The 27,265-nt window shown below is 39.5% G+C and overlaps 5 protein-coding genes across 6 annotated transcripts; 3 read left to right on the top strand and 2 right to left on the bottom strand.

The window, feature by feature from the left end:
* Positions 1 to 372: 372 nt before the first annotated feature.
* rwdd4 (RWD domain containing 4) lies at positions 373 to 5,151 on the top strand. The gene is made up of 7 exons (XM_087789722.1): positions 373 to 532; positions 860 to 940; positions 2,813 to 2,922; positions 4,057 to 4,207; positions 4,345 to 4,447; positions 4,519 to 4,667; positions 4,735 to 5,151. The coding sequence occupies exons 1-6, from the start codon at positions 509 to 511 to the stop codon at positions 4,626 to 4,628; spliced, it is 579 nt and encodes a 192-aa protein (XP_087645848.1). The 5' UTR covers positions 373 to 508; the 3' UTR covers positions 4,629 to 4,667; positions 4,735 to 5,151.
* A 582-nt stretch (positions 5,152 to 5,733) lies between these two features.
* ing2 (inhibitor of growth family, member 2) lies at positions 5,734 to 9,285 on the bottom strand. Its single transcript, XM_087789721.1, has 2 exons — positions 8,997 to 9,285; positions 5,734 to 6,944 (listed from the first exon to the last, which is right to left on the bottom strand). Exons 1-2 carry the CDS (start codon positions 9,139 to 9,141, stop codon positions 6,244 to 6,246), a joined length of 846 nt encoding a protein of 281 aa, XP_087645847.1. The 5' UTR covers positions 9,142 to 9,285; the 3' UTR covers positions 5,734 to 6,243.
* Positions 9,286 to 13,343: 4,058 nt separating this feature from the next.
* LOC148082518 (macrosialin-like) lies at positions 13,344 to 19,325 on the top strand. Its single transcript, XM_087789719.1, has 6 exons — positions 13,344 to 13,470; positions 14,625 to 15,247; positions 15,767 to 15,886; positions 16,447 to 16,513; positions 17,234 to 17,404; positions 17,517 to 19,325. Exons 1-6 carry the CDS (start codon positions 13,425 to 13,427, stop codon positions 17,654 to 17,656), a joined length of 1,167 nt encoding a protein of 388 aa, XP_087645845.1. The 5' UTR covers positions 13,344 to 13,424; the 3' UTR covers positions 17,657 to 19,325.
* A 1,364-nt stretch (positions 19,326 to 20,689) lies between these two features.
* On the top strand, positions 20,690 to 24,272 carry LOC148082517 (uncharacterized). Its single transcript, XM_087788219.1, has 7 exons — positions 20,690 to 20,824; positions 22,163 to 22,287; positions 22,350 to 22,460; positions 22,536 to 22,589; positions 23,302 to 23,460; positions 23,530 to 23,652; positions 23,722 to 24,272. The coding sequence occupies exons 1-7, from the start codon at positions 20,815 to 20,817 to the stop codon at positions 23,758 to 23,760; spliced, it is 621 nt and encodes a 206-aa protein (XP_087644345.1). The 5' UTR covers positions 20,690 to 20,814; the 3' UTR covers positions 23,761 to 24,272.
* On the bottom strand, positions 24,214 to 26,410 carry slx1b (structure-specific endonuclease subunit SLX1B). Of its 2 annotated transcripts, XM_087788217.1 has the most exons (5): positions 26,114 to 26,410; positions 25,976 to 26,027; positions 24,653 to 24,967; positions 24,379 to 24,594; positions 24,214 to 24,320 (listed from the first exon to the last, which is right to left on the bottom strand). In XM_087788217.1, the coding sequence occupies exons 1-5, from the start codon at positions 26,284 to 26,286 to the stop codon at positions 24,288 to 24,290; spliced, it is 789 nt and encodes a 262-aa protein (XP_087644343.1). In that variant the 5' UTR covers positions 26,287 to 26,410; the 3' UTR covers positions 24,214 to 24,287. The 2 variants fall into 2 exon arrangements, with proteins under 2 accessions (XP_087644343.1, XP_087644342.1); XM_087788216.1 differs by having other exon boundaries at positions 24,379 to 24,967.
* Between the last annotated feature and the right edge of the window lie 855 nt (positions 26,411 to 27,265).

Below are 27,265 nucleotides of genomic sequence, written 5' to 3'. Positions count from 1 at the left end.
TAACAGATGTCTCCCTTATGCTTGACATGTACTATATATCTGTCTATGTAATGAACTTTGGAAACATTTTTAAATATACTTACTAATGTACTACAACTGTGTACTACAGCTGAGACAATTCAGATTTCCCCAATGTGGTAGAATAAAGAAATCTAAAATCTCAGCTCATCTTCTTCCACTTGGGGTTATCTTATCTTAATACTATGTTTTGAGGGTCAACACAAGCTGCCACAAACGGCACTATTGGAAGCGCAAACCAATAAATTGTTGTATAGTTTGTTTAATGTGATTCATTTTGGAAATCACGAGCAAAAAGCTTTACTTTGAAAGAGCACATCCTTCCACAGGAAGTGGATACGCGCATGCGACGCTTTATCCCGGTGCCACATGCAGCTCCAGCTGAGGCGTTCCGCACACAAAGTTTAAGAGTCACAAATGGATTCGTGATCCTGCTGCAAGATTAAATCCTCTTCTGTACGCGTGTGCCAGGAAGACAACTGTGGACACGATGACAGCCAACGAAGATCAAGAGGTACGAACGAATAGTAAGAGGAAGGCTAGCTAGTGTTAGCCAATGGATGCTAACATAAATACTAGCATAGGTTCAGTAAAAACGACCTGATGATCTCATCGCCATATTACTCTGTAATGTTTAATAAAACAATAGTTACGCGGTCATACTTTATCTAAACACACATTTGTTATATTTACTCGCCTTCAGAAAAAAAGTGAACTATGTTTAGTGCTGCGATGATAGTTAACATCTGGTGTTTCTTTGCATTATTGTATGTTCTAGAACCTAATGTATGTCAATATTTTATATGACTCACCTTTTTCTCTCCATGTTGTTCGTCTACAGATGGAGCTCGAGGCCCTTCGCTCCATTTATGAGGGAGATGAATGTTTCAAGGAAGTCAGTCCTGTTTCTTTTCAATTTCGGGTGAGTTTAAGTGGATGAGTTTAAGTGAGTTTAAGTGGATGACACTCAACTCTATTACTACCGACTAAACTCTATATCTACCGACTAAACTCTATATCTACTGACGAAACTATATTTCTACTGACTAAACTCTATTTCTACCGACTAAACTCTATATCTGCCGACTAAACTCTATTTCTACTGACTAAACTCTATTTCTAACGACTAAACTCTATATCTGCCGACTAAGCTCTATTTCTACTGACTAAACTCTATTTCTAACGACTAAACTCTTTTTCTACAGACTAAACTCTATTTCTAACGACTAAACTCTATTTCTAACGACTAAACTCTATATCTGCCGACTAAACTCTATTTCTACTGACTAAACTCTATTTCTACCGACTAAACTCTTTTTCTACAGACTAAACTCTATATCTACCGACTAAACTCTATTACTACCGACTAAACTCTATTTCTACTGACGAAACTATATTTCTACTGACTAAACTCTATTTCTACCGACTAAACTCTATTTCTACCGACTAAACTCTATTTCTACTGACGGAACTCTATTTCTACCGATTAAACTCTATTTCTTACGATTAAACTCTATTTCTACCGACTAAACTCTATATCTACTGACGAAACTATATTTCTACTGACTAAACTCTATTTCTACTGACTAAACTCTATTTCTACTGACTAAGCTCTATTTCTACCGACTCAACTCTATTTCTACCGACTAAACTCTATTTCTACCGACTTAACTCTATTTCTACCGACTAAACTCTGTTACTACCGACTAAACTCTATATCTACTGACTCAACTCTATATCTACTGACTCAACTCTATTTCTACTGACTCAACTCTATTTCTAATGACTAAACTCTATATCTACTGACTCAACTCTATATCTACTGACTCAACTCTATTTCTAATGACTAAACTCTATATCTACTGACTCAACTCTATATCTACTGACTCAACTCTATATCTACTGACTCAACTATATCTACTGACTCAACTCTATATCTACTGACTCAACTCTATTTCTACTGACTCAACTCTATTTCTACCGACTAAACTCTATATCTACTGACGAAACTATATTTCTACTGACTAAACTCTATTTCTACTGACTAAACTCTATTTCTACTGACTAAGCTCTATTTCTACCGACTCAACTCTATTTCTACCGACTAAACTCTATTTCTACCGACTAAACTCTATTTCTACCGACTTAACTCTATTTCTACCGACTTAACTCTATTTCTACCGACTAAACTCTTACTACCGACTAAACTCTATATCTACTGACTCAACTCTATATCTACTGACTCAACTCTATTTCTAATGAATAAACTCTATTTCTACTGACTAAACTCTATTTCTACCGATTAAACTCTATTTCTACCGATTAAACTCTATTTCTACCGATTAAACTCTATTTCTACCGACTAAACTCTATTTCTACTGACGAAACTATATTTCTACTGACTAAACTATATTTCTACCGACTAAACTCTATTTCTACTGACGAAACTATATTTCTACTGACGAAACTATATTTCTACTGACTAAACTCTATTTCTACCAATTAAACTCTATTTCTACCGACTAAACTCTATTTCTACTGACGAAACTATATTTCTACTGACTAAACTATATTTCTACCGACTAAACTATATTTCTACTGACTAAACTCTATTTCTACTGACTAAACTCTATTTCTACTGACTAAACTCTATTTCTACTGTCATTGTGCAACTTCTTATTTTGGTGCTGTTTTGTGTTCAACTTTCTAAGTGTCTCTGACATTCCTTAATCCGGGATTTGCTTATGTCTTGTATTTTATATTGTCATATAGTGACCCTTGTTTTTCGGTATAGATAGGAGACTTGGAAGACACCAAATCGTTCATCTTGGAATTCACATGGCCGGAGACGTATCCTGAGACCGCTCCTCAAATGTCCATGGAAGCTTTTTTTAACAATAAGATGTAAGTTTTCTTTCCAAATTTTGACAAATGTTGGTTATATTTATGAATAAGTTTCCTGACTCCAGCCTTCCCTCCAACAACCTAAGCAGCCATGAAGACGGTTAAAAAAGCGTTTTTTAATCACACATAAGCGTTCTTTGGTTGTTTTTTTTAGGGATGCACGATCCGACTTTTATGGCCCTGATACTGTTACCGATACTTGGGCTTTGAGCATCGACGGATAATGATCTGATACCAGTTTTGGAATATTAACTTTTTTGCACTACTGTGAAATGACACTAGTCATACTTTAGACAAAAATGAGTGTAAAACAGCCTCTTTTATTAAATGAATATATACTTTGTAATTTAGTTCATAAACAAAACGAACAATGAAGAAAATACAGTTAAATTGGAAACTTTGTTTAATCTATAACCTGTAAAAAAGCCTTTAGTGAGCAAAGAAATTGTAAAACTAAATAAATTGACACTTTTGTAGAATAAAGATGGGGTATGAAAAGTTTTATGTGATGGCAATTGTGTCCAAAGTGATCACCGTTATTATTATGGTATTGTTGCAACATGTTCAAGATGTTCAAAAGTGCCTAAAGAAGCTGAAATAATTCAACAGTATTTAAGTAAGAAAAGAAAACTATATGCAAATATTTAAAATACATTTTTGGGAAGAGAGTCAAATAAAAGCACAATGATCATCTTCCCTGCATCAAAAATAAATGTAAATTAAAGAAACAAACTCAAAATCAAATAAACTAGTATGTAGCGTGTCTGTGAAATGGGACAAACATCTCATTTTTGACAACCAAATATTTTGTTATTCGCTGTCACTGAAATTAGTTTTTCTGTAATCAGTAAAACAGTTTATGGAATAAATAAAACTATTACATTATGTTGGAGAAACAAATCTAAAGTATTCTAGCTGTAGCTGTTATGTTGTTTATCCTTAGCAGTGACTTATGCATCCCATGATCCTTTGCACCTGGTTCTATGCTGTCATTGGTGACGTCATTACAGAAAACGTTGACTTCCTCCAAAAACAAAAGCGAGTGTCTACTCTTTTATTCTGTCCTCACACTCTGCAGTTATTCATTTGTTTATAATCTAAACATGACATTTCTTGTGGTTGTTTTGATGGCAGATCCCCAGAAAACAAGCAGCAGATCCTGTCTAAGATGGAGGAGCAGGTGGAAGCCAATCTGGGCACCGCCATGATGTATACGCTGTTCGAGTGGGCCAAAGAGAACCAGGAGACCTTGATGGAGAACCACAAACCTGTCGTCTCTGCTGTGGTCAGTATGTCCACTTAGTTTCAGGTCCCAGATTGAACATGTCAATACTTTCTGTTTGCACTCTTTAGATATTGAGATGCATGAGAAGGCAGGCTGTTATTTAAAATTGTATTTATGGAAGTGTGTTGATGTCTCAGACTCTGAGCAGCAGCGAGGTGTCCACCTCCCCCAAGAAGGACAAGAAGGTGAAGAAGGAGCAGCTGACCAAAGCTCAGAAGAGAAAGATGGTCAGCAGAGCAGGTGCAGCATCTTGTGTTTGGAACCTTGGGTCGAGGCTGTCGATCTACTCTTACTGTGACATCTGCCTTCAGATAACAAAGGAGAACTTCCCCGAGGCTGGAACTGGACTGACGTGATCAAAGTAGGTGACATTTGCTTTCTCTCCACAAGATGCCAGCATTGTTCAAAAAGCCCAGACTAACCATCTTTTCTGTCTCTCCTCGTGACATCGACGCAGCATGTAAGTAAAACTCTTATTTTGGTAAAAGTGCGTCGAACATTCCTCTGAACACATTATTTTCTTGCAGTTAAGTAAAACTGGGGGAAAAGACGACTAGATGTCGGCTGCTCTTCGATGCCAGCGCAGACTTCTGCTGTGTCCGGACGACGTGCGTCTTCACCAACATGCACCTACCTGCTCATCGTCCACCTGGAGAAGCAAAGCAGGCTGGGAAAACTCAGGATGCACCTGCTCGAACCGTTTCCACCAGCAGGAACCAATGTGGAGTGCCATGTCGTTTCTATTTCGGCTCCGAACTGGGGCGCCCCGCTTACACTGCCGTGTTTCCTATGCGACTCCTGGAGCCTTAAATGTTGGACGGAATGTTTGCTGTTACTCATGTGGCTTTGTACAAACATTTTAGTGATTTTCAAATTACTTTAGTTGTTTTTTTTTGACAAAGATGAACTTTTATTTGTAAATAAATAGTTGATCTACAGGTTGATCTTTTATTCCAGCGCACAGAATCACCAGTACGAGCTGTTATCAGTTCCTATGAACCTGATCATGTCTAACTTCCTTTTCTGAGAATGCAACTTCAATAACCATCACTTTTAAAAACTATTAATGCACTTCCGCTTCCACGAGCCATGCTTACATCACTATAGCTGACACGCCAAACATAGCCACGTATATTGATCTCAAATGTTCAATACCAGTACCAATACTGTAACTTCGATACAGGCTCCTGAACAATAGCAACTTTATAATATCAGGTCTAACAAGTCAACATTACACATCTTGACTTAAGTATTTCAGCTTTGGTCCATGTGGCGTTTTTTCCCCTATTAAAAAAAAAAAAACTTGTTGGACAAAAGGAAACCTAGATCACACTCCATACATGTTTATATTGTTCCAAGTTGTTTTTTTTAGCAAGTTAAAATCCCAAAAAGCGTATGCAACGAAGAATGGGGAAGCACAAGTTTTGAGGAGAAAAATGTAAAGTTATGTGGGTCTGTGTTGAAGTCAATTTATGCATCTGCACAACTTAAACTTTGGCCCCTGTTGGTTAAAACACAGACAGAAGTAATGATTTGCTATATTTTTAATGAATATGAAAAATGTACACAACGATAAGTGAAAACAAACATCCCGTTTAAGTGTTCTAACCAATAGATGATCATGATTCAGGGAAATGTCACCCTCTGACATTTCTGTCAAACCTTCTTCCATATACACTTTGAGTAGCTCTTGATGGTGCATTAAATCCAAATAAAGTAGATTTTAATCCAAACAAAAATGCAACAGATGTAAAATTGTCTTCCTTGAGGGTTAGAGTCTTATGAGCTGATGCCACAATGCTCTGCTGGTATGTTCTGCACTGTGATGAAGGTCATTCTGAGCAGATGTACTCATGAATCCACTTGAACAATCTCACAAAGTAACTGCATGATGATGATGAGTCTCAGCAGCAGGACCAGTGGTCGCTGCTGGCTCGACCTAAGCTTGTGCTCCATTCACTTCAGCGCAGCTACAATGCTGCTCGATTGTGCTTCCACAGTCTGCGGTCCCGTTCCAGTGGTCCTCGGGCGGACCACTACCTGGAGCGCCGGTCTTTTCTGTTCTTGTCCAGACTTTTGTCCATGGTTTTTTCATTGTCCCCTCTGCACTTTGGGCAGTACCACTTGCCTTTAGGCTTGTAGGTCAGGTTGACGCAGGAGAAGTGGAACCACTCGATGGGACACTGCTCGTTGTCGCAGCCGATCATCTCGCCGTAAGACACCTGCTCGCATAAGCAGTAAGTGGGCTCGTTGGGGTCGATGGCGAAGTCCACCGGCGAGGCGTCCCGCTCTTGTTTGGACTTTCGTTTCTTCTTCTTTGCGGATTTGGACTTCTTCTCCCTGGGGGGCGGGGTGGGGAGCTCCTCCACAGGGTCGTCTATGATGGAACCGTTGGCCGAGGGGTGGTTGGAGTCTCTGCTCTCGCTGTTGCGTTGTCGCCGCGGCCGCCGCGTGGAGGCGCGCTCTTGAGACGCCGCGTCCTGGATGCTGGTGCGCCGCTCCGTCTGCGGCCGCTCGGCCTCACCGGAGTCCTGGAGGCACAGGGAGTGAGCGTCCATCTGGCGCGAGCGGTTCTCCACCAGCTCGGTCATCTGGGTCACCACGTGGATCTTCTCGTCGCCCAGCTCCTGGCTGAGGATGAGGGCTCGCTGGAGCTGCAACTGCAGTCGCTTGCGATGGGCAGCATCCTGCTCGCCCTTGTACTTCTCAAACACCTCGTCCACCTCCCTCAACACCTCTGTGGAGACAAACACAGAACCGTTAGAAAAGGCTGGAAGGTTGAGCAGCTCTGGATTGAGTTGCTGGACAGAATGCATGAAATAAACATGACACAGGATTCAAGTTTGACCCGATGATAGAACTACAGTAGAACATTGTCAAGGGTCGCCAAGGTCACACTGAACACCCAAGGTTACTTTTCATTTTTCAAGACAGATGGAGTATGTAATTTGTAAACTTTGTTTTACAACAAACAAATAATCTGCTAAAATATATAATTGTTAGTTTACAAATACACAAAATACTACATTAAATTTTGAATGTATTTTACATATAAACGGGTTTCAAAACAAATGGAACTAAATAAAAACTATCTAAATGTATTAAATAACAAAAGGCATTAATAAGCTTGATTTCTATCCGTTTTTTAACAACATTAAATGAATAACTTCAACGTCATGTTTTCCTTTATACAGGACAGATAAACTTCAATAGGAATCAAGTTCCCTCAGGAGCCATATTATATACTACGAAAATAGAGGATCAAAAATATGATGGAAGTAAAAGTATATTAAGATGCATTATCTGAATACAGACAATGTTGAACTGAATGTTTAGCTCTAACTTAATTTGTCTCAAGGTAAAGGTTGTTGTCGTTTTTTTTTTTTGTATTGCTGTGTTTCTTGTATCTACCTGATGTATGACTTGAATAGGATTACCTTGTTGTATGTATACTACATATTATGGATATGTCATCTATGATTGATGTGAATTGACAATAAACAAGTTCAAAAAAAATATATATATATATGATGGGTGAAGTTAAAACGTTAAATAACTTTCTTTTTACAAGTATGATTTAAATATTCACTCGTTATATTGAAGAAAAAAAACATCCAAGAAAGTCCCAAACAAGGACTTAAGCAAGTATTCAGCGTTATTACAATAATAAAATAGAAATCATTTTTTAAGGCGTCACTGTCAGAAAAATACATGATTGACAGCATATTTGACAGAAGAGAGACACATTCATCCTGAGTTCGTCCGAAGACAAATGCATCTCGACAGGAGTGACATGTCGCTCGGTAAACAAAGGGTCATGTTTTGAAGCACCCGGAAGAGGAGGGGAAACACATTCCCGCCTACCGGAAATGACGAAAGCGCGGAGGGAGGAGGGGGAGAGCGAGCAGGGAGCGAGCAGGAGGGGGGAGGCTCAGGCTGACGAGAGTCCAGCTCTCCGGCTACACGGTTCACGGAAGGAGACCCAGAAGAACAAGCGACGCTTCTCTTTAAAACATATTCGTGTTACAACAACAAACGCTCGAGTCACCGAGGCTGTCGATGCATCGACGGAACAGCGCGTCACTGAGGCGCGTCAACAGAAGCAACAAAGAGTGAAACACAGATCGTGCCCCTCGTTACACGCGCACTCGTGCACGAGCACAGACTCACAAACACACTGGAGTGACTCGATGCATCTGGCATGTGGTGACGCCAGACTCCATAGACGACATCACACATTTTTTTGGACTCCTCTAGTCCGGGGAAAAACATGTCCAGTTTATTAAAAGAATGCTCGACATTGACGATAAATGGCGAACACTCGTAGTGTTGACGCGTTCGTGACGTTCGCGTGTAATCCCTGTGGAAACAACCAACCTTCTCTAGAAAAAAAAAGTACATTTTCACCTCGTGAAAGACACGCTTTTCGACTGAAATTGAAGCCGAATGAAGCGTTAGAGTCACACGAACGAAAGCATCCAAACGAACTTGTTTCTCGGCGGAAACACGTCGATCGACAGCGAGAGACGCTAAACTGACGTTTTTCTCAATGGAGTTCGTCGGTCACCGGAGGGAGTGTTTGAGAGCTGGACAACTGACGGACGCTCCACTTGTAATTTTAACACGCGGGTCTTACCAAGTGTAGGTTAGTCTTACTAGTTAGTTTCCTGGTTACTTGGACGAACTACACGAATGGAAAGCCGAGGAGCTTCGGTGGAATCGGGAGGCAAAGCTCCGTGTCAGCACCAGCTTCCACACACACTTGAGGGGAGGAAGATGTTCACGTTACCTTGATACTTGGCATCGATCTCCCGAAGCAGAGACACATTTCTTTGTATGTCCAGTGGCAGAGACTCCACACATTCCAGATAATCTTCCACATAGTTGGCCATTTGTTGCGACTTGTCGGTGTTCGGGTAGTGTTGGCCTAACATCGTCCCTGCGATGCATAGAGAAAACTCTGCTTTGACCCGAAAGAAAAGGTGAAAATTGTGCTAAAAAGCGAATGCTTAGGCGACTTTGCTGCTTGTAGGGCAGTTGACTTCAAACAAAACTCGAGCCACTGCGCATGCGTGAGTACACTCCTTTTATGGTTTAGTACGTTTGTCTTGCTCGAGTCGTCATCGAGGGCGGGGCCTGGTGAGATTGGCGCTCGACGATTGGCCGAGCGGGACCTCATTATCATAACACATTTCGCGGGAAATACAATCGCCTCGTAGAAGTGGAGTTCGATATGACGCTGTTGACGTCATCCATAGAACCAACAGTAACAAGGCGGAAGACAGATGTGTATTTGAAGTTTCACTTGTTTAATACACTCTATCATGACTGACATATAGCACAACACAACAGTAAAATGAATCAAATAATATTTTTACGAGTAGAACATTTTTTATCCAAATTGACTAAATATATCAACTTTTCAAACCATACAAATCCGATCCGGTTGTTTAGCAAAAAATAAATATATCAAACAACATGTTTTGGATTTTTTAATAATCGTTAGTGCACAGTGCTTACATCGTTTTAAAATATGTTTCATAGTTTAGTTTAAAGTATTGATTTTATGTTGTTTTTCTGTTGTTGTTTTCTGGTTTTCTAAAATAGTCTTTAGTTTTCTTTACTTTTTCGGTGTTTACATCTAAGAATCTTTCTTAGTTTAGGTTAAGTTTAGTTTTTAGTTCATGTTGTTATTAATAGAAATATCTGCCACAAAAATAACCAACTATTGGCCTGAAATGTCTCGCTTCAAAGTTTATGCAGGTTCTCGTTGACCAGGTCATTTTTAGAAATAAACATCAAGAAATCATCCAGAGACATGGGAACTGTTTCTGAATCCATTTAGACGCATTTCAATGCCATATTTCTTTTCTCATTCGGAAACAGGAAGCGTGTTTTCAAGTTCTCCACTAGATGTCCACAATAATCCATAAATATTCCCAACACTGACACAAGGTCAAAGAAGACTGAATAATAAGACACTAGATCATTTAAAACTTATTGAGATAACACAATCTGACCGATGAAAGGTTTTGAATTAACGTGAAATGTCTTCATTAGCTGGAACTAAAACTATGCTTTTTGGAATTTGTACATTACTCTCCCTTTGTCACAGCCTATGACATTAAAGTAAAAGAAAGCAGGATATAAATGTAACGTTTTTAATTCAGATGTTTATTGTATTGATTATGAAATCTTACTATATTGTTTAAAAAAAGATTTTTAGCCATACTTTGCCCAATGAAAGCTAACTCATTACATTCGGTTTAGTAAATGATTTACAGTAAAAGTAGACATAAAATAGAAACATCTTAAGACGTTTCTATTTGTTCAGGCTTTTCCTTGATTTTCTGGAACTCCTGTGTTGTTCTAAGTATTATCTTGATCTTTAAAGTATATACTTTTTTGAGTATTGTTTTGATTGTTTAAGTGCTTTGTGACCCTGGTCTAGAAAAGCGCTATATAAATAAATATTACTTACTTACTTACTTACAACGTTATTTAACACTTATGTATTACGCTGTTTCAGCACAACAACTTATTTTCATAAACAAATAGTTTAGCACTAGATTGCAGCTGCAAAGTAGATTTTCATTGCGATGTCACTGGCAGAGATATGCATTGAGTTTTCTTTCTGTCCTTTTGTGGGGGTGTGCAAGAATGAAAACCAGTTTCTTGCTGACATTCTGAGCTCCACTTCCGCATTTAAGTTCAGGTCAACATTAGTTTCAAAATCTGACCACAATGTTTGTAGAAGGCAAACAGAGCCGGACAGCTTCAAATTAATGGACTTGAACATGTGAACGACTTTGCTGCGGTTCGTTTTGAGCTGAACTTTTAGAGAAGGAATACAAGAAGTCTCACAGTATTGCAACATGCACATCTGATGAGTCAGCTTCTGATCTGTGGCTGCATCTCGGGATCAGGGCTAGTTCAGGAAGTGGATGTTTTCAGGCTCTGACGCAGCTACTGCACTTGGTCACGAGGTGGAGGGAACCAGTCTGTTCGCAGTTCCTCCTTGTGAGGTCATATACGGTTAACGCAGGCTCAACTTGTCTGAGCCACCAAAGTTACTAAACTCCAAACTCAACACTCGTTGTTGTAACTTCTCCTGATACTTTGTACTGTTGTTTCTGTTACCAATAATGCTGCTCTTCCTTCACCCTACTACCACCACTAGTCCATTCTGCCAATACTACAGCATTCATGAGTTCATATTCAAAACATTTACACAACTCCTATACAGCTACAGCTGGATTATACAAATAATCTGAATCGAATAGTGGAATGAAAAAGTTTATGCCTCCTTCTTTCTTATCTTTTCACGTTTCTCGGGTAAGAAAGCAAAATGCAGTTAAAAAAAAAATCCAAACCTTCACAGCCCTATGTGGAAAAAGTGATTGACCCTCCTGTTAAAACTGTACTGTAGTTTATCCCACCTGAGTTTAGTTTCTCTAACCACACCTGGATTACTGGAACACCTGTTCTAGACCATGACATGACTGACATAGAACCTGCCTAGCGAATTGAAGTCGCCCAAAGGATCCTCAGAAGTTCAATACCAAAGCTAAAGAAAATAACTAATTGAGAAGACTGGTGAAGTGGCTCCAACAGAGCAAGATTGTAGCCCTAGAAACAGCAAAAATACCATGTAGGAACCTCCAGCTCTCAGGGCTCTGGCAGATGACCCGATTCGAAAAGAGGATGAACAGCCACACATCCTTCCTGGGGTGATGGGCCGGGTGAAGAGGCAAGGTTTTAAAACTAATAAAGTAGTCTAGCTATTTATTGCACAGCCATTGTCCATGTTTTTTGTACTTAGAGAAGACATTCAAACACTGAAGTTGAATTTTTACTACATTGAACAGTTTGATTCTTTTTAAATACATTTAAACACAAACAACTTGTGCGTGTCAAAATGGATCAGACAGATAAGGCACTGCTTTCTAGATTAACCCAAATGATATCACAACTGGTACTTACACAACCGCTACAATTACAAATAGTAATAATAATGTATTTAAGACAAGACAACTACTTTTATGAAAGGGATGTTACTACATATGGTAATAATATAACAATTAACTGTCTGTGAAAGTTCTTATTCATTCAGGTCATGGTTATCCAGAGGGTTCCAAAGCAAGTGCAGAAGCCTCTTGGATGCAAAGTGAAAAGTCTTCCCAAAACTACACAGTCCAGTTTCATCACCTTGGTACCTTCTAAATTATGAACAGTACTTAATCTGTTGTCAGTTGTCACCTACAACTAACCTTACTTCTACAGGTAAAAAAAACTCCCTTCAAAAGGTAACAATACGGTGTTATCTTGACCTTTTAAGTATATATTTTATTGAGTATTGTTTTGATTGTTTAATTGCTTTGTGACCCTGGTCTGGAAAAGCGCTCTAAAAATATAAATAACTTACTAACTTACATTGAAATTACTCTTTCTGTGGCTGGTACCACGTTTACAAATGCATCGGAAACTCGAAACTTTTCTCTGGTAAGCCCTTAAATAATCATTATTATCATATGGATTGATCAGCAGCAGGATTATAAACGTCCCTGCATTTGGTAGTTCTACTACATACGCTATAATACTGTAATACATCAACTATAAAAACAGGTGATACTTAATTTAAAAACTGTACTATTTCAACTTGACTCGATTTACCGGTCAGTATAGGATTTAAATGGATATTAACCATGGTAAGTGTTGTATTATTATTAAAAGTTGTGTTGACTTTTTCTAGTTCACACGATTGATAGCGTGATCAGACCCCCACTGTTCATTTACTTTCGATTCGTAAACCTCTCGCTTATTTGTCATCGGTGACACTTATCAGTTGCATGCGACGCTTTCGTTTACTGAGAAATAGAAGTCTTGTTTTGTTTGGTCAAACTAAATATTGTAATCATTTACTAAAGATTGCACTTCCGATTTTAAAATAAAGGAAAGGCTGAAATCATTGAACATCATAAGATTAAAGATGATGCTATTCCGTAAATCTAATGTGATCACAATAAATACATTTCTGTTTTTTTTGTGGTTATAGTTGCTATTATGTTGGAATAAAGTGGTCCCTGCCCGCACATCTTTTATTTTGTAGTACTTCCTGTCGCATTCTGCGCACCATCTTTTCTGATCGCAGTGCGCGATTGAGTTCAAGTGCGAAGACGCGAGTCAGTCACCGTCACTCCGACAGTTGCCAGTCACCATGAACGTGTTCATCTTTGCCTCACTGCTCTGCTGCGTCGTTACAGGTGTGTTCACTTCAATAACTCACTTCAGCTAACTTTACCAGACTTTAAATAGATTTTGAAAAAATAAATAAAAGTTATTAGAGCAGGTCATGGCGCAATCCGCCTGTCGTTGCTTTGGTCTGTAATTATAAATATATTGAATTGAATGTATTTTATTCACGTGTTTTTAATGTTTTTTGTCGCGTGAAAGGAGTGTTTCTATGACTTCCTGGAACTTTGGTGCTCAGCTCTGAGTCACACGCTGCAACATGGTGTCAGTGGTTTTCAAAAAAGACCCTCAACGACAACAGGCTCTCTTTTACTTCCAATGTGTTTATTTGTTCATACATGTGTCAAACTCAAGGACACTGACTGGTTTTAGTGGCCCTGAAGGTTGGCTCTAAATGAAAGTAGATTGATAGATTGATATATTGATATATTGATAGATTGATATATTGATATATTGATATATTGATATATTGATACACCTACAGAAGGGCCAGTGTTACAGATACTGACAAAGGTGATGGGAGTGTTAGATAGAAGGGAAAAAACACGAGATTATTAAGATTCAAACTTCCAGAAATGAAAGGACACAATTAGAATCAGACTTGTACTTCCTCATATTTGACTGTAGGATCCGGAATATACATATTCGTTCCGCCGCCTGATGAAAGTTTTTTGGGCTCTTTGTGTGATTGAGTTTGACCCTAGTGGTAGAACGAGCAGAACTGATGAAATGACATCAAGGTAATGTGTTAGTAAAAGTGTTGTTTTTTTTTATTCTCATCATAGAAAGTTCTGTTTTCCATAAAGTCAATCATCATTTTATTTTCCCTATTCAATGTTTTTTTTAGGTGTTATAATGTCAATATTCATCAAAAAGTAGATAAATTATCCATTGGATCAAGTTACATATAAGTCACTGATTATATAGAGAAGTTTGAGTCATTATGCATGTGATTTATTTAAAACCAAATCAAACAACATATTATCTTATAGTCTATTTTATATACCTATATATTTTTAATTACAAAAACAATAATACATTTTATGTGAAGGCACCTCCCTGGACACTTAAGGTCACTGAACATTTACATGTTAAACAGCATGATGTTGGTAAAAGATAACATGATGGTAACATATTACATTTATTTTTGCTTTTGTGGTTGCAGCTGTCACAGCTGTAGAAAATGAAGCAGACGAACCAACAAAAACAATTACAGCTAGTCCTTTTAATAAGTCTTCTTCTCCGTCCAATCAAACAACCTCAAAACATCCTTCCACTGCAAAGCCTCCACCTCCGAAACCTACCACTGCAAAGCCTCCACCTCCGAAACCTACCACTGCAAAGCCTCCACCTCCGAAACCTACCACTGCAAAGCCTCCACCTCCGAAACCTACCACTGCAAAGCCTCCACCTCCGAAACCTACCACTGCAAAGCCTCCACCTCCGAAACCTACCACTGCAAAGCCTCCACCTCCAAAACCTACCACTACAAAGCCTCCACCTCCGAAACCTACCACTACAAAGCCTCCACCTCCGAAATCTACCACTGCAAAGCCTCCACCTCCGAAACCTACCACTGCAAAGCCTCCACCTCCGAAACCTACCACTGCAAAGCCTCCACCTCCGAAACCTACCACTGCAAAGCCTCCACCTCCGAAACCTACACCTCCGAAGCCCACACCTTCAACCCCTGTGACTGTAGGAAACTACTCCATCATGTCCAAAGATAAAAAATCTGTGTGCCTGAAGGCACAGATGGCGCTGCAGGTCCGACTGGTTTCAAAAGAGGTTAGTTTCATTATTGTATTTACTAAAAAAAAAAGAATTTGCAATGGCACTTTCATCAGTCTTCAGAGTAGATGCAGAATTTGTGTCACGGTGGACAGCTTGTCTTCTTATTACTTATAGTTACGTGTAATATGGAAACAAGCCTTTGCCAAAAGTAGCTTTGAATAAGTGCATCTAAGCCATGAGGATCAAACCCAGAACTTCTTTAACCAGGTTCTTAAGGTAAAAATGTGCCAGATGAGTGCATACCTTCACTACCAACCTGCTCACTGGTCAACACATGTTGGGCTCATTGTTTAGGTCTTTTTTATCTAGACAACCCTTCTTTCTAAGTGCACTGTAACCACATCTTATTCTGCGAGTGTTAGCTTTTTCATTATTTTGTTTCACAAGCTTTTTATTTTCCGATGTTAGGCCAGTAATGACCACGGGATGTGTCATTGGATCGCGTCTGATTGGTGCATGAGAAGGTGGTTAAAACTGTGTCAGAGTCCAAATGTTTCTTCTCTTTTCTTTAAGAACAACGGGACCTTCACTGTTAATCCAAACAAGACCAAGGGAGAAGGATTCTGTGCAGAAACCAAGGCTAACCTGACTCTGGTCTTCCCAGAGGGTTTTATCACATTCTTGTTCAACAAGGTAAATTATCCAATGGTTTAGTCTTGTCAGTAGTTCAACCTGTTTTGAAACAGTTTTCACTTCTTCTTCCTGGTAATATGAAATACAATGAAATGTCATTGTTCCTCCTCATATGTTTATACTTCTGTGAAAATGTCAGACTGTAGGGCGTTAAAAGAATTGATGTTATTGCTGACTTTCCTTTTCATTCAACACATATTACTGTTGTAATCTATGATTCATCGACCCAAATACTTTCTAAACAAAGTATCTTTGAGAATAATACATTTTTGTCTAAGATCTTGATTTACCGGTCGATCTGCGTTCCTTCTCTCATCTATGGTCACAAGGTTTGGCTAGTGATTGAAGGAACAATGTTGCAGATCCAAGCTTCCCAGTTAAAAGCACATCCCGAAAAGACAGTTGGTCAACTATCCGTTGACCTGCCATTTAGAAATGTATATCAATAACTTTCCTCATTCCATGCTTGACCTATCTTTGACGTCGTGAAAGGTACACCTCTGTTACATGCAAAGTAATAAACCTTTTTCTTTCTTCTACCATTTAAATGTTCCTTTCAGAGTGTCGGTAACAACACGGTCTACGCCGACACAGTGAGTTTCGACATCAACTACCCAATGAAAACTGGTGAGTTCATGATAAGGTATAGTGTACTAGTCTTAGCTTCAGAATGAGTCAAAGGTATTACACTACATACATACGCCAACACAATGACTCATGCTGGAGGACACAGTAAGAGTAGCTGAAAGCTAACATATGCTTTTAACCATGTTGACAGAAAGACCCGTTGCTTTGACTTAAACAGTTTACCTTTTTTTTCCCCAAAGATGGTTTGCATGATTGTGTCTGTCATGTGGAAGTTTTGCTTTAGCCTTTAGCACTTAAAAGCCGTTGTTCTGTCAGATGTCATTTTTGTACAGTGTACGGACAAACTATCAAACCTAATTGACAGTTAGCTAATTGATAGCTAACTGTCAATTTTATTTTGTATTTCTTTTATTATATGTTCTAATCTAAAGGCTTATTGTTGAAAAAAGGATGCTACACAAGCCAACACAAGGTCAACAGAATCTGCCTCCGTATGATGCACTTACATTAGTATTATTTCCAGCTAGTTGTCATGTTTTTTTGTGTTTCCAATGGCAGTCTTGTGACTCCATCAATTCAGCCAAACCGGTTTTTCTACCTGTGCTGTGTAAGACTGGCCTACACTCACCTCAAACTTGGGTTCATCTCTTTTACTGGCACAGGGTGTTACAGGAAACTTCCCATCTATTTTTGAAGCAATGCAGCAGAACAGGTTGAGGGAACATCTTGTTTGAATTAAATTTCTTATTGTACCAACAGGTAGCAAGAACTCTGCCAAAAACACCTCTATGCATTTGTTTTCTGCAAAAATCGGAAATTCCTATTCCTGCAAGACGGAATCCGTATACATGGGAAACGGATTCCATCTGGACGTCACCAAAGACCGACTTCAGGCCTTCAACTTCTCCAAGAGCAACGACTTTGGCTTTCGTAAGTGTCACCCAGTTTAGTATCTCAGTGTGGGTTGAAGGATGTGGTGCTGCTGCCACGTGGACACTGTTTTAAGTGGCAGCAGATCTAATGTGTGTGTTCTGTTCTCCAGCCGACCACTGCCTCGCTGACCAGCCCGACTACCGCATCCCAGTGGCCGTTGGACTGACACTGCTGGTGCTGATCGTGATCGTGCTGGTGGTCTACCTAGTGAGCCGCCGCAGGAGGACCGACGGCTACCAGACGCTGTGAGGTCACAGGTTCCTTTTCCAACAAAATGGATCAAGTCCTTTGTTTTTGTTTTTCTTGGAGAGATTTTCAGGATTATCTTTTTATCGTGATTTTTAAATTTGGCTTTTATTTCATGTGTGGCTCCCCAGAAGCACATTAGCATCGTAGCTACTTTCAAAGTTATTGTCAAGTTTTAAGGCAGAAGTGTCAATACAAACAACACCCTGAAGTACACACCTCAGGAAGGGTGACACACCTCATGTAACACAGGCCAGGAGATGAACAGCTGCCAGTAACCAATGATGAAGTTAGTTGTTGTTCTTTTGTCTCCAAGTTGGGGAAAGAAATTAATGTGTTTTATAGAGAAAGGTTCTGAATGGAAGTTAATTCTGTTTGTTCAGCTTGTGTTGGTGTGAAGTTCAAAGTTCAGAGACAAACTTACCAATCACTGGCAAAGAAGTCTACTGCACAAAGGTTACGCATGATCGAGTCCTAATCAGGTCATCTATGAGTACACACAGATTGAGTGTACTTAACACAAAACATTCTAAAGTTTATGTAGTTATTGGTGTTGTTGGAGAACAGCCTGTCAGTCAAATGAACTTACTTCCAAGCAATAAAGCTGAAAAACAGAACAGTTAAAAAAGCATGAATGAAGGAAGTTAGATTTGAAAGGGGACTAATACTGAGATCAACTTAACTATTGATTTGTTGTATTATTTTAGCTGCCTTTAAGATTTTCTGTTACTAAAAATCTCTTCTGTTCATTTGATTTTCTTCCAAACATAGAGCTTTCTATAGTATAATGTGTTCGGCTCATCTTGTTTTTGATCGCGTCACCTGCTTTGTTTACATGGAAGGCACAGAAATGTTGTCACGAGAAACACGAAGAAGACAAACAAGTTTTGAAAGAATCTGTTTTGATGCCTTCACTCCAAGATGTCATGATAATTAACAGTAATATGTTTGAGTCAACAACCAACACAGGATAAAACTAAGAAATGTTATGAGATTTTGGTCAGATTCAAAACTGTCTTTCAAGAGTTCAAAAGCGAAGCTCGTTCATTTAGCATAAAAGGCAGTCATCTATGTTTCACAGTTTTGCAGGATTTTAAGTTTTTTCTTTGCTTCTTTGGAGCTGGAGGCTTCTTAATATTCATGTAAACACACCTAACTGTGGTCAGTATATCTTGAAAATGTCAAATCTTGTTTCCTATGTCGCATTTTTATTAAAAGGGAATTTGTTGAGCATGTGGATCAACACAAAGGGAAATCAAACGGATATGAAGGAGAATTGAATTGCACTGATTGCGTCGTTACGTTGTACCTTTACTTTCTTATTGTTGTGTGGCGCCTCAGAGACATCCATGTGAGACTCCTAACATATTCACTTCCTCCTTCGGGTTGACATCACAAAATTACGTTGATTTCTGAACAAAAATTGTTACAGCTTTTTGACGCCTTGTAAACTTTACTTCCTCTGCTGAGAAACTAGAAACAAATCATTAATCCTTTCTTTTGACGTGCGAATGTAAGGTCACATGGTGGAATGTGTTTTCCCGAAGTCTCACACACGTCAGGTCATCTTTGAGATTGAAGCAACTAAGACATGCAAGTCCACTGTTTTGACAGCCACGTCAGCATGTTGTTACTCACATGTGCCATTAAAAGTTGTTATATTTCTACCAAATTTGTGTGTTTGTGGTTTGTTCAATAAAAAATTAGTATAGAATAATGTAAATGTTTCACTGTAGGTGTTGTTACGCATCTGGCATCTTATTCTGTACAGATTTCAAAAGAAATGGAAGAATAATTCATATAATTTGTGCACTTTACCTTTTCTTCCAGAACAGACTCCTGTTCGTAATTCGTCTTTTCCAGTTATACTATTATAAATCCTACAGGCTACACCATAACATAACCTCCTTTTAATTCAGTTTCACTTAATTCCCTTATTTTCTATCTTCCTCTTCAGCAGATGTAAGTCTTTCTTACTATTTTAGTTCTGATATTTGCTATCAAGTTCAAGAGTTCACGATGAGCATGATGGTTATAATAGAATTCTATAAATGTATGATACAATTGGCCAGATGTAGCCTTCAAGCCTTTGAGTTTGAAATACATATCCAGAAGTTTGTTTTTTAATGAAGGGGTTTGTTTGACTGGGTTGGTCAGTTTAACTACGGATTTTGAATAGACTTCCTTAAACCTGCTTATACAGGTTTTTGTACACATGATTCACGTGGTAATTACACCTGATAGAATTGCTGTCATGCAACAGAACAGTTGTGTCTGATTCAAGTCCTGTGACTAAAACAATTTTTAAAAAATGATTTAAATACGTTTTAGCTAAAAAATACCAGGAGGTTTTCTGAAAAGACTCAATACTCGTTATTATGCCCTCTCCTGGCGACCTCTGGTGCTGACGTTAAACACGATAAGGTTGTATTTATCAGTGGTCTGAACACATCCATATTTATGATGGTTCCTTTAGAGCTTTAGGGTAAATGAACAGAAATATTTGTAGTGTGTATAAGGTTATTTATTCTGGGATATCAATAAGTAAAATGAACAGCATCATAACCCTTATAAACTATATATTTATGCGTTATTTTGCTCCCACAGACATAGAGAGAAAGTACAAGTACTCTCTACTTCTGATACGAGTTTTCAAGTGAAATATCTTCTGAAATGACACAGCCGTGATCGTGCTGCTCGAACAGTCCACGCATTGTTTAAAGGCGACTTTCTAAAGAAATGGAAAACTAGATTCTCTGAGGAAAACTTCAAGAACAATGATGTACTGAGAAGACTGGGATGGATCGCAGTTTGTCTCCAAATTATTTTTGTCGGAACATTGAACCGCAGCTTTTCAGCAGAAGAAAAACGTTTTAATTTATATTACAAGTGTTAAATTAGATATACGACTTGGTGAATCGATTTCGTCTCTTATTTTTGATTAATCGAAACTTTTTTTTATCCGTTTAAAAATTACAAACAAGTAAGGGCGGGGTGCAAGGGGAGCTGTCTGGAAAAAAATATTCGGGGGGAAACTTGTGTCGTCCATAACGGTACTCGAGCTGTGCGTGTTTTTGGGGAAAGTTCATCCGTGGAATCTTTGGAATCACGAGCCCGAACCCCGGAGTCCAACCCGCTCGAAAGCTAAAGCAGACGCCGCGATGATGGCAGGTAAAGCTGACTCGTGTACATGTTTAGGTTCTACTGTAAGAATACACGTTTGTTCTGCTTCTGATGATGAGAACCAGATGTTGATTCTGGCATTCATTCTCTCTTCCGTTACACACACTTGCAACACACACTGTCCTGCTCCACAAACAACTTGTAAAAAGACAACACACATGTTTAAATCCAAAAAAAATCGTTCTTTTCAGAGTTAAGCTACAGTGTTCACACAGTTGTGAGTCAGTATAATTGGTGTTTGGACCTCATTTGAACCCTGACCTTCTCAACACGACTTAACTTTAATTAATTATATTCTTAATAAAATATACATTTTGGGGTTTCCATAGTCAATATTGGCAAACAAATTGGTAATAAGTCATCAATTGTTGCCCTGCATCGACAGTTTGGATTATACTGTAATTTAAATTTATTTTATTTTGAAAAGTGATTTTCTGGGTATATACTAAGAACAGAAATGAATGAACAAGTGAACTGTAGCAAAGGTTTTCCCTGGTTAGGGTCCATCTGAGCATTAGAAAATCTCTCAACCTGACATTAGAAATTACAATTTATTTTTATTTTTATTGGATGTTTACAGAATTTAGACTTTAGGACACATCTTTGCTTAACTTTAACCAAAAATGACAACCACTAGCATTGTTATCAACTAGCTAGTAAGTAGCTATGCTAAATGTATTGAATCAATTTCTTCGTTGGCATTTTTTTCCTTCTTTCCCGCCAAACTTGTCTTGCCCACTTAATGTGTCAAATTAAATAGTTATTACATATACTTATGTAATGTCAATCAAAGAAACAGTGTATCGACATTTATCATTAAAGAAAATGTTATTTTAATACATTTTTAAATAACTGTAAAGTATCAATGACAGAAACATACTCATCTGTTCTCGAACATCAAAACAGCAATACCAGCACAGACAGTCTTTCTCTTTCCAGACTGAGAAGAACTCAGAAGTTCTTGGCAAAAACAAGCAAACCAACATTTATCATCCATTTCTGATGTTTCTTTTCAAAATCTGCAGGTAATCCAGAGCAGGTTTTCTTCAAACTTCAACTCTTGAGACCTTTGGAGCTTTTATAATATCGTCACTGTTTAATAAAACCTCATCAGGTTTCTATGGAGGGAATGAGTGAAAGTAAATTATCTGGTGAGAAGTCTTGAAGAATATATCAAAAGAGTTGAGGTCGAGGTGACTTTTGTGGCCCTGGATCAGTTTCCCTGGACTGTGAGACCCCCCTCATAGATGGCTAGATAGATGGGCTGTTATGAGGCCACGATGATTTCTACTCAACGGTCAAACTCAAGGCTGGTTTGATTCTCAGAGGAAGCAGTGGTGGTGGAGCCGCCTCAGAACCCGCCGAGCCAGAGTCCTCTGGTCGCCGTCACCTTCCAGAGAAACAGCCTCCGAAAACAGAAGTACCTGGAGGCGGAACCCAAAGCTCTCGGGGTTTGTAGTCGTCCGTCCTCCAGATGCAACATTTCATTGGCTACGTCGCTGCTGTGTTTCAGATCACTCAGATCACCCTGAGCCTGTTCCAGGTCCTCACCATCAGCGTCCTCCTCTCCAAAGACCTCAGCGATAAAGGGACCGACATCCCCTTGTTCGTCTCGTCCGCCATGGTAGGTGGAGAGCATGCATGTCTCACCGGCTCATCTCTCGATGGTGCACATGTATGATGCTGCGCTCCTTCTCAGGTGATCATCGCAGGCAGTCTGGCCATAGCAGCGCAGAACCTACACCTGCCCACGGTGAGTCCAGGTCTGGTGAACTGATGTGTCAAGGCTTCATGAAACTATTTGCTCTCTCGTCGATTAACTACTTTGCAAATGAAACCATAAATGATTTTAAAACCAAGAGCGCCCCCTACTGAGCTCTGAAAGAGACAACACTATTTCATGAAGCATTATGATACTCGAGTCAGAAAGTAGTTCATCCATACACTGTATTCTTCCACAATACTGTATGGATTTTCAACAGCACTGCATCAATCATATTTTCATTTTGGTTTATACTTCTATTAAGTATAAAAAATAAAAAATAAATCGATTTTTCAAAGTAACAAATAACATGCAAATATTCACAGTTTGTTAATTTTTCAGTTGCAATTAAACTTCAGGCCGCTAGATGGCGGCATTTATTATGTCCTCTGTAGCTAAAGGAACTTTAAAATCTGAAGCGTCGATGACTGAGGATGAGAGGATACAGTTGACTCTAGCATCTGATGTTTTGTTATATTTTGGTTTTCAAGTACCACTTCGTCAAGAGAAGTTCTGCAACATCAGAGTCAAAGTACTCAGTCAAGACAATACTACAAATATATCCTTGTTCATACGGTATCTTATATTTATCACAATATATCGCAGCGATGCTGCTGTTTCCTCATATGTATCGCATCGCCACATTCTTGTGTGTGCAACTCAAGCTTGCTTACTCACACGAGCACTAATGTAATGGTTTCAGCTGCGAGGGTGTCTAGCGATGCAGATCGTGGCGTGTGTGGCCTCCTTCGTCAACATGGTGTGCTCGCTGGTCAAGATGGAGTCTCACGTGCAATACTGCTGGGATTTGTACACCGAAAACATAACCACAACAGAACAACATGCCTGCGATCAGATGGAGGTGAGTGGTCACAGTGACGGCCTCGCGTCGGTGTCGCCATGACGACTGACTGACTGACTGACTCACCAGGGGATCAACTCCCACCTCCACGCCGAGGGCACCCTCATCAATGTGGCCCTGCTGGCCATCTCAGCCACTCTGGCCGCCTACTGCTGCAAGGTGGTCAACTGCTGCGCTCCATCTCCCAAAATGGTGAGTCGACACGACCCAGCAGCTCCCAGAAAACTTTTACGCTCACTTTCTCTTTCTTTTAATGACCAGCCGGTGATCACGGTTCAGACGCCTGCAGTCCAGCAGTGACGACAAACTGGACACAAATCACCTACTGATCCTTTTAAAGAACCAGCGTCCACACAGTAACACTTTGTTGTGATTCAATCAGGCGTAAAGTCACTTCAATAACTCGTATTTAGAGCTGCTTTGTCACAGACGATGAATGGAAGGGAAAGACCCACTAAATCTGTGAGGTTGGCTACATGCTGTTACTGCCCACTAGTGGTGGCGACGTGAAGCTTCTTTATAAACAAACTATATATATATATAAAACATTTATTGTAGCACATTTATTATCAGGTTTTATAAACAATATATTTACCACAAAACAATTTCAGGAGATTTAGAGAAACCACTAAAATGTCATTTAATCTGATAATATTCACTTAAATGCAAACTTAATTACTGATATTTTTTAATTTGTTGAGACATTCTTTTCAGGATTAAAAACATGTTTAAAAAGCTTTAAAAATAATGGATAACATTGATGTATGTTGAGTTTCAGGTACACGTTTCATAATAAATACTCATTTATATCATGGCGTGAGTCTCTGTCAGTATAACTCCAGCTCGTTGGCCCAGTGGCTCTGTGGAGGAACAGGACATTAGAGGAGATCCTCCGTGTTCACTGTGTGAAGGACCTACCTGTGAGGCAGACGGAGAAAACTCCTCCAGGTCTCCCAGGCAGCCTTGTTTGTGGCGGATCAGACTCCCCCACAGCAGGCAGCCGTGGCAGGCCGGACACTGGCCCTCCACAGGCAGCAGATGCGAAGGCTCCGGCTTCAGGAAGAGCTTGGCGAGGCAGATCAAATGGCTGCTCATCTGGCAGGACGGGTGGAAGCAGCTCAGCTTCTCTGAAGACTGAATGCAAGTCGTGAGTCCACCAAAGGGCGACCGAAGAACAACGGCGGACTCTTACCTTCACCGGGCGCCTGCAGATGAAGCATGTTGACATCTGGTCGTCTTCGTCTCCCGCCGACGTCGACTTCTTCTTAGCCCTCACGCTGCCGAAGGCGATGGGGACGTGCAGAGGAGGCTGCAGGCTGGGCTGGAAGTCCATCCTGTACTCCTGCTTCAGCCAGCGCACCGTCAGGGGTAACCTGTTCCACGGGGCCACGCGCAGCATGTTGGACAGAACACGCCAGTGGAACTGAAGGCTGGACTCCTTCCTGGAGCGCCGGGAGACCAGCGAGAGACGCCTGGAGGAGTGGGGGTGCTGCCACGCCCACTCGAACTGAGGGGGAAACACCAGAGTTACTCCACGTGCTGAGAGGTCGTCACGAGGTCATTGATAAACTTGATATCATCAGATGATCATATATGAGGTTCATTTAAAAAACTATGTTAGTTGTTAGTTCACTTTTATTCCCTTGATTTTTACACTGCATGAGACTCATAGCTGTTTTTAGTGCCTTTTACTTATTTGCTTTTTCTCATCTCCTCAAGTTCTGTTTTTACATTGTGTGACATGTTATGTTCTTGTACTGCTGGTATTTTTAAAGTACTCTATGAATAAAGTTAAGTGGACTTGAGTTGAGAGTTTCTACGGTGGCTGGGATTTGCAAAGAAAATGTACAGACTCAATAAACAAACTCAAATAAAAATAAAAAATGACAGAAAACATGTACATTTATTTAATGATTTTGTTATTAACATGCAAATATTCAGTTTGTTCATTTTTCAGTTGCAATTAAACTTCAGGCCGCTAGATGGCAGCATTTATTATGTCCTCCGTAGCTAAAGGAACTTTAAAATCCGAAGAGATCCCGTCGATAACTGAGGATGAGAGGATACAGTTGACTCTAGCAGAATAGATTTTCCAGCTATTTTACAATTTCTTCAATCGGTTTAATTTATTTCTCTCAATTGCTTTGTGACCCTGGTCTGGAAAAGCGCTATACAAATAAAAATGACTTACTTACTTACTTCCTTTCAAACGTTATTACTTCTGTTTCACAATTGTGTAATTTGTCTCAATGTGTACGTTTGTTTCAAGATGTTGAACATTAGTTTCACAAGTTTGTTAAATTTGTTTCACTAACTTGCAAATATTTAAATCACTTTAAGGCAGCCACTGTATTTTAATATTGAACCCATTTCTCGTGCAGCACCTTTGAGAAAACATTAATAACACAAATGTATTTGTTTATATTGTGTTATTTACGTTTTGCAGTTCAGCTACACAAGTGACATGTTGATCTAATCTCTGAGTAATGCTGTACAAACAAACTTTTCTACCGACCCTGAGAGCAGCGATGTCTGAAGGGAACCCGTGCACGATGAGGACCATCTCCCTGCACAGAAGAAGAAACACACACACACACACAGGGACACCTTTAGATGCAACACAAACGTCTAGATGACGGGTCTCGGCTCGTACCAGGGTCCTCTGCCGCTGGTCCTCTTCGCTCCCCCTCGGTGTCGCCCGGCGTTATGCTGTCCGATCCTGCGCTCGGGGTTCACGGTGAAGCCGATGTAGATCCGTCCTTTAAACTTGGGGTTCAGACAGAACAGCATGTAGACGCCATAGAAGCTCTCCACCTCCACGACCATCGTGCTCTCGGACGGTCACGAGGACCAGTTAGACCCGGAAAAACACATCCATATTAAATATGTAACACAAGGTTTATGGTTAAAACTTATAACAAATACATTCTAGGTTTGTTGTGGTGGGACGATTTCGATTTGAAATCACGCATGCGCAGTACATCACTACGGGGCCTTTCTTGGGACAATCTTAAAACGTTTGGAACGCGTATAAAAAATGTAAGCCTTGGCAGGAGCGCAGGAGAGTAACAAGAAACAAAACAACATCTTCGGAAACAGAATTACAATTTTTATGAAATACAAAACAAAACTTTCCTAAAGTTTTTTTTTTTACTGTGAACAAATTCCTTAAACAATGTTTTAAAAACTGAAACATTTTTTTCAATTCTAAAACAAAATTCAAATTTCCCTAAACATAATGAAAATGTAGAAATTCTGCAAAAAAAAGTTTTTTTTCACTCTGAAACAAAATGAACAACATTTTCTGAAACACAATTACAAACTTAAACGAAATGTTTTTTGTTTTTCTTTTACAAACGCTGAAACACATTGTTCTCCATGAATTTTTCAGACTCACAAACTTTGTCAGAATAAAACTCTCTCTTACAAAAACTTGATCAGCCTCTGCTGGAAAGAACTCCCTCAGGGACCACCATGCTGGGCGCAGCCTCCACTGGGATCCAGAGACGGTTGCTGTGTAGACACCAGTATTTAGAACTTATAAATAATATCTTATCTCTGTGTTTGAGTCACAGCAAGACTTTCTCCCTCTAAAAGGTAAAAGTCTATCAAACACTTAAATACTTTATCATGTACATACGACAATAAGGCAGGTACTTAAATAAGGATTCATCTCGGCTTGTCAACTAAAAATGTCATATAGTAAATACTAATTTGTTTCCAGCACTCAAGACATTGGCCTTGTTATTTTGAGCTGAACAAGCTGTAAACTGATATGATACATAGTGCCATTTCTTCATCGTTG

Source organism: Callionymus lyra, chromosome 4, assembly GCF_982586985.1.
Source record: "Callionymus lyra chromosome 4, fCalLyr1.hap1.1, whole genome shotgun sequence".
Lineage (NCBI taxonomy): Eukaryota > Metazoa > Chordata > Actinopteri > Syngnathiformes > Callionymidae > Callionymus > Callionymus lyra.
The sequence above is the reverse complement of the archived record's forward strand: the minus strand, read 5'-3'. Positions and strand labels throughout refer to the sequence as shown.